The following is a 12696-nucleotide window of genomic DNA, read 5'->3' on the forward strand; positions in this document are numbered from 1 at the left end:
CTTTCCCCACAAAATCTCTCCCAGTGTTTCCTGGGTCAGAGTGGTGGTCGGCCTTACTGTAAATCTGGCCACAGTAGTTTGTAGGGAAGCAGCAGTTACGGTATAAAAAGAAAACAAAGGGGGTCTTCAACTCCAGAGTTTTATTTTCACTACCTTTGTTTGTTTCCAACGACTGAACGTGCTTTGCATGTAAATGCACAGAATCACTGTATTAGAGGTTAAGCTTGGATTCAGGTGCTTCAGACAGTAAATGCTGCAGCAGGAATGTTTGGGTCTGATTCAGCCCAAACTGTCAGGTTTGAGGTGAAACCCCGAGACCTTTACCACCCACAGCACAGTAGGTACTGTGCTGAGAAAACTATCACATCCACTTAGCACTTACTCTCAACCCAGTCCCTTGTTCCCTCTCTGTGTTTCTACATTACACACATCCACTTTAACACAGACTTGTCTTTTTAGAGAGGTGATTATTTACAGTAGGACTGAAACCAACAGTTATTTCTGTTAAAGATTGATCAGGTTCTTAATTAATTGGCTTGGAATAGGAAATAGGTTAAAAAAAATTTTAATTACTTAAATGTTGTTTTTCAACTAACTACTGGTGTGTGCTGCCATGAAGCTGTAAGGTGCTTTGGATAAATGGACGCCATACATCTAAGAAAGTAACAAAACAAAGTGAGTTGTTTAAGTAAGACCACAGTCTTTCTAAATACATCCTGTCTCCTTTAGCCGCTCTGCCCTCATGATAAAGTACTTGGTATATGATCAGACTGAGCTCTAATGGAGAATCTATGAAAGAGACTTGGAAAGAGAGTAAACAGAACTTAACTCAGTGTTTACACTGTGCAGACATAAGACCTGATAGCACACACACACACAATGAATGACCCTGACCCCGAGCCTACTTGCCCTTCTTTACTGGTCAAATAAACTTGCATGTGTAGAAAAAGTGCACACACACACACACACACACACACACACATGCTCAAACAGCTGCTTGGTCTCTGGCAGGGCGGCAGATCAGAGAGAGATAAGATTTGGGTGTGTTTGAGTGAAGAGGGCTCACAGAGGTCAGACAATGACGGTTTAATTCACTTGGAATTACAACACCTCTGTTTTTCTGCTAGTGAAGTGCCTGTGCGTTCACATCCAGCAGCTTTGATGATCTATAACAGCTAAAGTGCATCAAGTCAACAGTCAGTTAAGGCCAGAAACAGTTTTAACACATAGGAAGTTATCATGCATAGTAAAGTATCAGTTCTCTGAAAATTGTGAGCACAAGCTAAAGTGGGACGCCTAATACTATTTCAAAGGTAAAACAGAATTAGTTTATCTCACTTTATTGTCACATTGCTGAGGCTATGTCCAGTTCTTTTACAAACACTAGTTTAAATGTTGACTCTCTTTGAATTCTTATGACCTGGTGTTAAACCAGAGGACTGTGCTGCTTGCAAGTAGCAATGAATCTTTTTAGTTTATGGTTGCCATAAATATATGTAAAAAAAATAGACGTGCAGATTAGCAAATCATTTTTAAAAGGGACAAAACAGCTGCATCTGCTTTCTTCAGGTCTTGTGCAGGTTGTACTCAGACTCAACAGTCTGTGGTTCTGCTGCAGTGAATCAACCTACAGCAGCAGTGGTCTTCTTACTGTATGCAGCTCTCCTCAGTCCTCAGCCTGAACAGTATGAACCATGCTTCTTAGCTGCTTATCCTGTAGTTTCCGCTCTCTTCTTTTGTAGGCACGTTTTGTACGTCCCTCTTCAGCGTCTACTTTCAGGCTGCATGTAAGCAAAGACATTCAACCTCCCCACAGTGCAGCTACTCCTTTGGCCTCCATGAATAAGTTTGGCCTTTAAAAAGAGAGAGGAGTGTGCTGCTCGCAAGTAGCGAGGAAGCAAAGGTCATGAAGGTTGTAGTCTGAGATAGAGGAATGTGTGTATGGGTCCGTGAGGGGGCAATGTGTGGACAGACGCAGCGTTCCTCGTGTCAGGCTGCCTGAGAAGAGGCAGGTGACGGCAGGCGGATAAGGGGAGAGGCCCAGAGGCTGTGCTGCTCTGTAAATACTTCACATGGTGGAGGAGCACATGAGGTCAAATAGCACATCAGCAGCTCAGACTTCCTCTGGTGTGGTGATAGGATTAGACTCAGGTCAGACTCTGAAGCCTCCAGATTCACGTTTCTATTGTGTTTATGGTGAGACTCCATCTATTTCAAATCCAGGGATCTGGAGGAACTGTGTTAAATGTGATGTGGAGAGGGGGAATGGAAATCCCCTATAGTAAGCAGGTCCGGAGTGATTGACAGCGCACCACAGCTATTAAAGCAGCCCTTCATTCTAAATCCAATATTTAATTTCTGTATTTATTTAAAACTCTACTTGGTAAATGGAAGTTTTTTTTAATCAGGTTGCAAAAAAATCCCATTAGATGTTTTTTTACATTATTAGGTATTAATGCAGTGTTGGTTGTAAAAAGAAGTTTTTAATAATGTTCTGCAGCACTTTTCCAGAAGGCAAATAGTTATATGGTCAAAGGTTGTCCATGTGGCCTAAAAAGTAATAGACTGGATAATAATAGACTGTATATTATATACCAGCAGAGGGGCTTCATAAAGCAGCAACAGCGGTAAGGAACGCATTACGGAAGAGAGTGTGTGTGTGTGTGTGTGTGTGTGTGTGTGTGTCTGTGTGTGTTTGTGTGTTTCGGTATTTCTCGAGATGCGTTACATTGCTCGGCCTGTCCAGGGGAATGTGACGAGTCAGTAACATGCTGCCGTTCCCACTGGTTTCTCACGGGAAAACCGCCCCAGCACCGAGCAGCCGCTCACTGTGTGTCAGGATCTTTAGTTTCCAGCAAGACGAAAGGTGCAGGAGTGTGAGCTGTGACATTAAAAAGAAAAAAGCCACAAAGCACAAGTCACACTCAAGTTCCAAGTGCAATCAAGTAGCAGAGTGTTTGTAGAATGAGCATGAAGAGAGCAGGGAGCAGCATGAAGAGAGCAGGGAGCAGAGAAAGGAGAGCAGGGAGCAGCATGAAGAGAGCAGGGAGCAGAGAAAGGAGAGCAGGGAGCAGAGAAAGGAGAGCAGGGAGCAGAGAAAGAAGAGCAGCATGAAGAGAGCAGGGAGCAGCATGAAGAGAGCAGGGAGCAGAGAAAGAAGAGCAGGGAGCAGCATGAAGAGAGCAGGGAGCAGAGAAAGGAGAGCAGGGAGCAGAGAAAGGAGAGCAGCATGAAGAGAGCAGGGAGCAGCATGAAGAGAGCAGGGAGCAGAGAAAGGAGAGCAGCATGAAGAGAGCAGGGAGCAGCATGAAGAGAGCAGGGAGCAGAGAAAGGAGAGCAGGGAGCAGCATGAAGAGAGCAGGGAGCAGAGAAAGAAGAGCAGGGAGCAGAGAAAGGAGAGCAGGGAGCAGCATGAAGAGAGCAGGGAGCAATTGGAGCTGCTCTAATTCACGCTGCTATACTTTGATCCCTGAGTTGAGCTGACTGTAGGAGGAGATAGGAGTCCTGGTGGCCTCTGTTACAGCCGGATCCCTCCCCCGGGTTGGGGGGGGGGGGGGGTTAGGAGTGGCTTTGGAGCGAGCGCTCGCGTGTCATTCAAGCGGAGTCAGCTGCTGGCACGCGCCCCCACCGTAGCGGAGTTTATCAAACAGTCTCCGTCGTCCTGCGGAGCGCGCACACCTCTCCTCACTGTTTGCGCCTCAGACGCAGCCTCTGTCCGGGCTCAACCCGCCATGTAGTCTGCGCACGCTGGACGCGGCTCTGGGGGATTTCGGTAGTGGACTGCAGGCGGCAGAGCGCGTGTTTGGACCCGCTGAGCTCCGGAGCGACCTGGACACCATGAGGCTGCAGCTGCGGCCGTGGGCTGCGCACTGGATCACCGCCGTGCTGCTGTGCAGGGCGGTGGCGCAGTACTCCAGCGACCAGTGCAGCTGGAGAGGAAGGTGAGGATGGAGCTGAACTGGGTTTCTCATGGATCTGATGGGTTTTGGACCAGTTATCATAACAATCGATCACTTGTAGGCGGGAACATAGGAAACACACCTGATATGTGATCCAGGAATGATTGTTATACTAAGAAGTTCATAAGAAATACCACAATGTTTTGTAAACGTTACATGGCTCCTTCGTGTGTCTTTGATTTAAATCCGTGGAGTCAAGAAAGGAACTTGAGCCGTGTGTGAGGAGGTGGTTGTGTCTTTGAAGTGGTTCTGTTGTCCGCTGCACGCATTTCAACACCTCACAGGAGTTTTTAGACACATGGCTGTTTAATCTTGATTTCAGGTCAAGTCCACTGGAAGCTCAGAATAAAGTCCTGTAAAAGCTAATTATTCAGAATGAGAATTACAAAAGTCTTCCCACAAGGAAAACGACTCAAAACAACTCAAACTAATTCTGCTTTACACTACATGAACTACATAGGTTAGTTATAGAAGATGTAACTTTACTCCCAGAGTTATCCACACAGAACAAAATGTAATGTGACCACAGGAATGTCTCTGCTCCAGTTCCTATCTTAAGTAAATACAGCCATATGGTGCCTTTAATCACATCTCCAATCCCGGAGTCATAAAACAGAGAGCCTGCCTGTGCTCCACACTCTGTGCCATAAAGTTTACTGGCATCAAACGTCTAACGACTTAACAGTCCAATCAGGTCCTGGTGTTGAGGCAGCTTATGCACTTCACAGACAAGCAGCCGTATCAGTCCAAAGTTAAGACTTGTTGGCAGCTGCACTGGGGTTGCTCCTAGTCAGTGTTGTAATAGCATGAAACCACTCATATATGTTTCCTTAACTGTTTTTCTTGCATGATGTTTTAGATTTTCTTGCTGATCATCTAGATTATTTTCATCATTAGATTAATTATTCTGCAGCCTATGTAAGAGGACTTGGAACAGGTAAAGAGACCGTTTGCCTCCTCTCCATTGCAGTGGTTTGAGTCATGAGTCTCATCGCAGAGATGTGGAGCAGGTCTACCTACGCTGCTCCCGGGGGTCTCTCGAGTGGCTCTACCCCACAGGAGCCATTATTGTCAACCTGCGGCTAAACACCGAGGGCTCATCGGGACACATGGCGGGTCTCCATGTGTGCATCAAACCCTACACTTATTCTAAGGTAGACACAGCAACCAGTTTGAAGAAATTAACCTTAATTCATCAACAACTTATACACACCTGCTTAAATCAGCAGCTTTGACTTAAAATATTCCCACTGGCTTATGATGGGTTGATTTTGTGGTGTCGTGGTCTCTTCTTCAGGGTTCTCATGTGTATCTGGAGCGTTCTGGGGATCTGAGGCTGCTGCTGGCAGAGAAGGACCAGGCTCAGGGCGCAGTGCATTGTTTCAGCCTTGCAGAAGGGGCTTTGTTTGTTGAGGCCGTCCCTCAGACCGACATCAGCCGGAGGATCACGGCCTTTCAGTATGAGCTAGTGCCCAGTCAGGGTCCCAGGGCTCACATGTACCCTTACCTGCATCCTGGTTTAGGTAAGTGAATCTGTTTCTCTATTTCTTTTTACAAACATGTAAAACTACTAAATTTAAATGTAATTTTTTTATTTTTTTGCACAAATTTAAGGTAGAATCATTCTCACGGTTCTGATTATTGTTTACATTATTGTTTTCAAAGCTTGGCCACAAGTTTTCAGACTGATTTTCCAAATGTCTGAATATATTTGCATTGTAATTAATTTGTGAACTGTAAAAAAAAAAAAGAAGTGTAATTTAAATACTCTTCGAATCCATTCTGCAAGTTGGTAGTTGAAATTGAATGCATGCACTTTCTATTGTTGGAAGATTAGTAAGTTAAATTATGAGCAGATGTGGCTTCTGTCCTGCATCAAACCTGTTGCTGACAGACAGCCAACCGTTAAGTGTTTGTGCACTTGAATGCACCGCCAAGCAAAAGTCTTGACCATTTATCTTGCTTGGAACTTCATTATGAAAAAATAACATTAAGAAAACCTAAAAAAATAAAATACAAATTAAAAAAACATCGAATGTGACACATTAACTGGCTCAATTAAGTTTGATTGAAGTCTGTAAATTATATGTGATTTGTAGGTAATTAGCTTAAATGGTCTTACTGAAATGTTGGACCCAACAGACAAGAGAGCTAAAAAAAAAGTTTTGTGTGCAAAGGTTCACATTAGTGTTTCCCCCTCGTTTCTTCCTATCACCTACAGCCTGTGCGTCTCTGACACTCTCTCCTCCCCCACTTCCTTGTTTCCACTCGTTCTTGTCTCAGTCAGACTTATGAAAACAAGCAGACCAATCAAAGGGTCTCGCTGGGGTCAAGCACAATGGTCAGCCAATCGTCTCTCAGCTGTCAATCAAGCACAGATTCCCCCCTTAATGCGGGCAATTTTGTTTAGCCCACCCATACAAGTAAAGTGGACCGGTAGAGGGACAGACACTGGGTGAAGAGGAAGGCTGGACTGCTCTCCTAATGAGACAGAAGAAAGCCTGTCCAGACCTTGGTGTGTGTGTGTGTGTGTGTGTGTGTGTGTCTGCGTCTGGGGGCGTTTTATAGTTGTTTTTATAGCTGACAGGGTCAAGGGGTAATTCAGTAATTACGTCTGCTCCCTCACCTGCTCTTCTCATTCACGTTCTCTCGATTTCCTTTGATGTCCCAAACACCCACCCCAGAGAAAAAAATAGAGAACAGGAAGCAGACCGCAGGATGAAACCACGAGGAGGAGAGAAACTTCACTTTCTCTTTCTTACATTAGGGTATTGAACGTTTTCTTTTTCTACGCTTTCTCTTTTAGTGACCTGTAAACCCTGTTCAGATGAAGAGGTTCTCATGGCTGTCTGCACCAGCGACTTTGGTAAAAACATACACACTAAAGCACTAGTTCAGTATTTTAGAAGTGCTGATTCTTCAGTTTGTTTTGAGCATTAAATGAAGCTGAAAAAGTGTAAAAACAAAGTCTTCAGGAATTGACAGATTTCAGTCTTGATGCTAAGCTACTGTTAAGTAAGCAGCTGCAAGCTACCATACAGCTGTTTGTATTTTGTCTGAACTATTCCTTTAAATTCAGACTGTGTAACTGAGTGAGGATGCTCTGTTGGAGGAATCTTGTGTCATGTCTGGTTTTAAAAGTTACAGTCTCTTTAAATGATACTCTTACGCTACGTTTGATTAATTAGTTGAATCTCCTCTTTATGTGTCGTGTTACTGTATCTGCAGCGGGCAGTGGTGTCTTTCGAGGAGTGGCGTCTGGCACTGATGACAACTCCCCTGTTTTGGTGAGTCTGAGCCGGCTGTTCCATCAGAAGGGGAGAGTGTTTTCTTGGGGTGGAGCCAGAGGGAAATGGAGCGGACGTGTCAATGTTCCTTCACAGTGCGCTGTGCATCCTGGAGGGGATGAGTACCTTTTCACTGGCTCTCTCCATTTCGGTGAAGCCTGGCTCGGTTGCGCGCCTCGCTACAAGGACTTCCTGAAAGTGTATGTCCGAGCACAGAAAGCAGGAACAAACCCCTGCCAGATAGACGCTGCGTGAGAGAGATCCTCATGGCTCTGCTATCACGGGGTGGAGTGTTTCTCTGGAAATCGGTAAGGAAGACGCAAAGAGGAACAAGCTGAAATCTGGAGGATGGAGCAACATTAGCTTTGAGGCTGCCAGAGACGCTGCTCATCATTAAACGCTATGTGCAACTTCTCTTTATCCTGCAACAGAGAAGACGACTGGAACATTTTAGTAGTCAGTGATCTGCCTAAACTGAAATGTCCCCATTTGAATGGACTTGTATACTGTGTGAGGAAATGGCTACAAATCAATGAACGAAGGAGAGACGCAGGAGCTCAAATTAAAAATGTGCCTAATTAGTTCAAGTTTTTACTGTTTCGATGATAATGATTGTGTGATCATTTTCCAAATGAAAGTTTGCTTTGTAAAAAGCTTGGTTTTAAAATTAAGGAGTCTTCTGACAGAAGTGTACAGTATGCAGCTCTGTGAGTCTTTATTTCTTAAGTTTGTATGTTTTGCTAACGAGTTGAGAGGGTCTCTTTTTATTTACAGAAAATAAAAAGCAATCCTTTGACCTGCTTTTGTGTTTGATTATCGTCCAGTTAATTCCCTGTCTCTCTGTGTGTGTGACGTGCCATTGAAACAGAGTCAAGAAGGAGGAAACAATTATAGTTTCCACAGAAGTCACCCAAGTCCAGTTCAGTAGCCAATGTTTTCCTTTTAGTTTCAGAAAAGAGGTTCATGTAAACTTAAACAGTTTAAAGATAAAACAATACACTAAATGACAGAACACTCACTGCAGTGATGGAGCCTCAAAGCAGAAGAAAACTGTCTGTTAACAGTTGGAGAGCTGAGAAGCACTGTTAGCAGTAAGGAGGGTGTGTGATAGTTTGCTTCGTCTCTTTCCTCAGGAAGAACAAGAATGGATGGAATTTTCCTAAACACACACACACACACACACTGCAGTGCTACATCATTACTACTACCGCCAACACTACAGGGAGTGAGACACATTCAGCAGCAAAGAGCTTCAAACCCATGTGCACTTCCATTAATGTGGTAATATTCAAAAGAGGCAGTTTTAAAGAAGACTGGTCAAAACTGAAGCAGCTGCACTGTGGCGACCTTCAGTCTCTGGTAGGAACCAAACATCAAAACTTGATCTTTCATCATCCTGTTTTTTTGTTTGTTTATTTTGGTTAATCCTTCCCAGGCTGAATACTCATGCCTCTCGCTGTGAGATAGGTTTTGTATTAAAACCTTTAGTCATAGTTGTTTTGCTTCATTTAGTCGATTTGAATTTGTTTTCGTGATTTCGTGTGTAATGCTTCTGTATTTATATGAATAAATAAAGAAAAAGCCAGAAGAGTGAGATACAGTAGGAGACATTAACGAAGTCAAGACCTTGGACACTTGAGAGGTCGCCTATATATAACAGTGCCCCCACTCACACTAGATACTAGATTGTGTGTGTGTGTGTGTGTGTCTTGGGTTGTAGCTTGAGACGATCACAGCACACGTGTCCTGCACACTGTCGACATGCAAACAGGACTTGCTGTAGAAAACCCAACACACCATAGCAACACCTAACCCCCGCTGGCGACCCACCCTGGCTGACTCAGGACACACTCATCCCTCCGCACAGAGTTCCTGATGTTAACCTCATGAGAGTGTGTGAGATATGGAAACAGTTTGTGCTGCAGTATGTGAGAGGCACAGCTGAGCAGTCAGCTGGAGTCGAGGGAATAGCTGAGCTCAGGGAGAATTCACATGCACGCTTACACCCACGTACACCACCATTGGCATTTTATAATGCCCTGGCCAGAACGCTGGTTTGGGGGTCAATTGTACGAGTATTAAGAGTAAAACCATAATATCTGAGAAAGCTGTCTTCACAGGAAGTGGTGCTTGAAGTACTGGAATGAGAAGTATAATAATTAATTATGTTTAAATATTAAAATATTAACCATCATATGTCAAGAGGCATAGAAATGGATCTCTGGTCTGGAGCTCCCTGCTACTAATGTCTACATGTTCACAGAGCAAACACAAATAACACACTTTATCTTATCTTTATTTTATATTATAGGTATTCTGCAGTTGCAAGTGTAAATATGTTGGATTAGAGCGCCCCTATGTGGTAGAAACACTTGATGGCTGATCTACTTTAAGAATATGCCAGTGAAAAAGTAAAGGCGGTAAGTCTTTAGTTAGTGTAAGTTAGTGATGTGTACATTAAATATACAAACTACAGCCTGACTGGATTTAAATAAGGGTGAGTTTGTTTTCTTCACACTTCAGTTAGTTTCAGAGACACAACTCTCATAATTCACTTTTAGAAACACAGATCAGCAATCAGGAAATGACTTTGTCAGAATAGATGCATGAATTCAAAGAAAAAAAAACTTAAGGGATCAAAATGCAGAAGTGAGAGGGTTCAGTGTTTGCATGGCACACAGACTGAAGTTGTGGGTGGAAGGGTTCGCTGATAGAATAACTTGTTTTGTAGTTTCTCTTTCCTCACAAACATGAAGATGTGGTGGCCTAAAATCCTGCTGTTCATCCTTTACAGTAAGTTCTTTAAACTATTAGACTTACCAGCTTTTTATATGCAAACACAAACAGTAAATGGCAGAATATTATACTATTAATAAGTGGATACCTGTTTTACAACAGCATAATAAAAGTGTTATGGAATCAGGTTTTTTAAGCTTCATAAATCTGAGATTAGAAAATTCAGCATGATCAGTTTTCAGGAAGTGTCCTTTTACTAATTCATACTGTTTCCTTGTTGTAGGTTCTCTCTGTTGTGTGACCGGTGCAGCAGAGATTATCTTTGTGTTCGGATATGAAGGAAAAGAAGCTCAAGTTTCCTGCTCTTATGTCGGGGGATACAAGTCTTATGAGAAGTACTTGTGCAGAAACGACTGCGGCAGTGATAATGATGTTCTCATCACAACAACACAAGGAAGTAAAAACAGATACTCCATCAGTGATGACACAAACAAACGAGTTTTCACAGCCACCATCTCTAATCTTAATAAAAACGATGCTGGAAAATACTGGTGTGGGGTGATGAGGAGTGGAATCCTCAAGGATTACTACCCTGCTGAAGTCAAACTGAAGGTGGTTTCAGGTAAATAAAAGTAATTTTTATCACTGACAACCCGTTCAGTCTTACTTTGACTCTGTAACATCAGATAAGAAAAGCTTCAAGCAAGTTGACAAATCAGATATTTGACATTTTATTTTATTTTTTTACAATTATGTCTTCTGATGTATGAGTAGTAGTTTAAAATTGATCCACATTAACAATTTAAAGTTGCTTAATGGTATTGACTTTTTTCATATATTTCTGTGTGATACTTTTAAAACATTTAAACATATTACATTGCTAATATAATACTGATAATACCTCATTTACACTCTCTGACAGACACCTGCTGTGACAGTTCCACTAAAGTCCAAAGTTATGAGGGAGGTTCAGTGTCCATCAGTTGTTCATATGAGTCTCAGGACCAGAACAACATGAAGTACATCTGCAGAGGAAACCAGCCGTCCTCATGTCTGCAGCAGGCACTAATCACCTCTTACAACAGACAAAACACACAGTTCAGTCTGACTGATGACAAGGAGTCAAGAAAATTCACAGTGACCATTACCAGTTTGACCCATAAGGATTCTGGGTCATACCTTTGTGGAGTGAAGAGAAACACAGGACTGGATGTTTTCTCTGCTGTTGATCTGGAGGTCAGAGGTGAGAGGTCAGAGTTTAAAACAGACAAAAGGGACTAAAAGATGACAAAGATTTTACATTTGTATAAATTGTAAAAAATAAGTCAAACATTTAAAGTAAAGATTAAAAATAACATAAATACATTTTTATCAGTGTTAATAGATTTCTAAATAATTTTGCTCAGTGCAGGTGTTTTATCTTTCTGTAAATTGATGTCTTCTAAGTGGTTATTTATTATTATTAAATCAGAAAACACCTGCTGCAGAAGTTCCACCAAAGTCCAAAGTTATGAGGGAGGTTCAGTGTCCATCAGTTGTCCATATGAGTCTCAGGACCAGAACAACATGAAGTACATCTGCAGAGGAAACCAGCCGTCCTCATGTCTGCAGCAGGCACTAATCACCTCTAACAACACACAAAACACACAGTTTAGTCTGACTGATGACAAGAAGTCAAGAAAATTCACAGTGACCATTACCAGTTTGACCCAAAAGGATTCTGGGTCGTATCTTTGTGGCGTAAAGAGAAACACAGGACTGGATGTTTTCTCTGCTGTTGATCTGGAGGTCAGAGGTGAGAGGTCACAGATCTACCTCATCACACACTGAGTTGAGTCACTGTTGTTTCACATCAATAGAAATGTACATAAAGTAAATGTAGTTTTTGTTTGTTCATCAATAAACTTTGAAAGCTGATGTGTTATTAGGTCATTTGGCTCAAAGCCTCTTCTGTCTCACAGAGTGGTGCTGTGTGAAGTCCAACAAACTGAGCGGCACTGTGGGACGTCCACTAACTATGCAGTGTCCCTATCCACCACAACATGGGACAAACAGGAAGTTCCTCTGTAAGGGAGACCACCACAGAAACTGTACAGACATGGTGACCAGTCAAAACAGCTCAGGACACACTGACGTCAGGTTCACTCTGCTAGATGATGTTTCTTCCAGTTCTTTCTCAGTGACCATCACAGAGCTGAAAGCAGGTGATGCTGGGACATACTGGTGTGGTTCAGACTCACAGTGGACTTTTGGAAACTACACCAAGATTCAACTGTCACTAGGTAAAAGAGCAACACAGTTACAATGCAGCTGATTATATGAGGGAGCAGTACGACCAGCTGACCTACAAACAATGCACGTAGTGGGTATGGTCACAGTGTGGGGATCCAGTATGTATTCAGGAAGTAGTCCAGGAAATGAGTGTAAATGATCTTATTGTTCACCTGAGTAACAAAACTGATCCTGTGTGTATATGTGATAAACTAGCAGCTGTATTAAAACACACATTCATTAAGACAGTGTTGCTACATTTCTCATATGTGGTGTTATTTCTGCTGCTGTGTTTGAATAATAGAACAAATGTCATCAGATAAATGAGGAACATGCTGCTACTGTGAGTTAACAGGAAGGATATTTTGACATTTTTCTTTTTTTCAGATGTGGTGGTCTTTAACCCTGTGGTTTTCATTGTACCGGCTGCACTGATGTTCATA

The 12696-nt window shown here is 42.7% G+C and overlaps 2 protein-coding genes across 2 annotated transcripts in view; both read left to right on the plus strand.

Annotated features, from left to right (window-relative positions):
- Positions 1–3603: 3603 nt before the first annotated feature.
- LOC113161265 (meteorin-like protein) lies at positions 3604–7997 on the plus strand. The gene is made up of 5 exons (XM_026358753.1): positions 3604–3941; positions 4930–5113; positions 5257–5482; positions 6766–6825; positions 7188–7997. Exons 1-5 carry the CDS (start codon positions 3838–3840, stop codon positions 7499–7501), a joined length of 888 nt encoding a protein of 295 aa, XP_026214538.1. The 5' UTR covers positions 3604–3837; the 3' UTR covers positions 7502–7997.
- A 464-nt stretch (positions 7998–8461) lies between these two features.
- Positions 8462–12696, plus strand: part of LOC113162456 (CMRF35-like molecule 3) — a gene marked incomplete at its 3' end in the record, with an annotated part of 29739 nt that continues 25504 nt past the window's right edge. Inside the window, exons 1-4 of the mRNA XM_026360589.1 lie at positions 8462–8605; positions 9558–9743; positions 9978–10039; positions 10266–10604. Of these exons, the coding sequence (XP_026216374.1) occupies positions 9997–10039; positions 10266–10604 (382 nt within the window). The remainder of the gene's footprint in view (positions 8606–9557; positions 9744–9977; positions 10040–10265; positions 10605–12696) is intronic.

Source organism: Anabas testudineus, chromosome 1 (assembly GCF_900324465.2).
Source record: "Anabas testudineus chromosome 1, fAnaTes1.2, whole genome shotgun sequence".
In the NCBI taxonomy this organism is placed as follows: domain Eukaryota; kingdom Metazoa; phylum Chordata; class Actinopteri; order Anabantiformes; family Anabantidae; genus Anabas; species Anabas testudineus.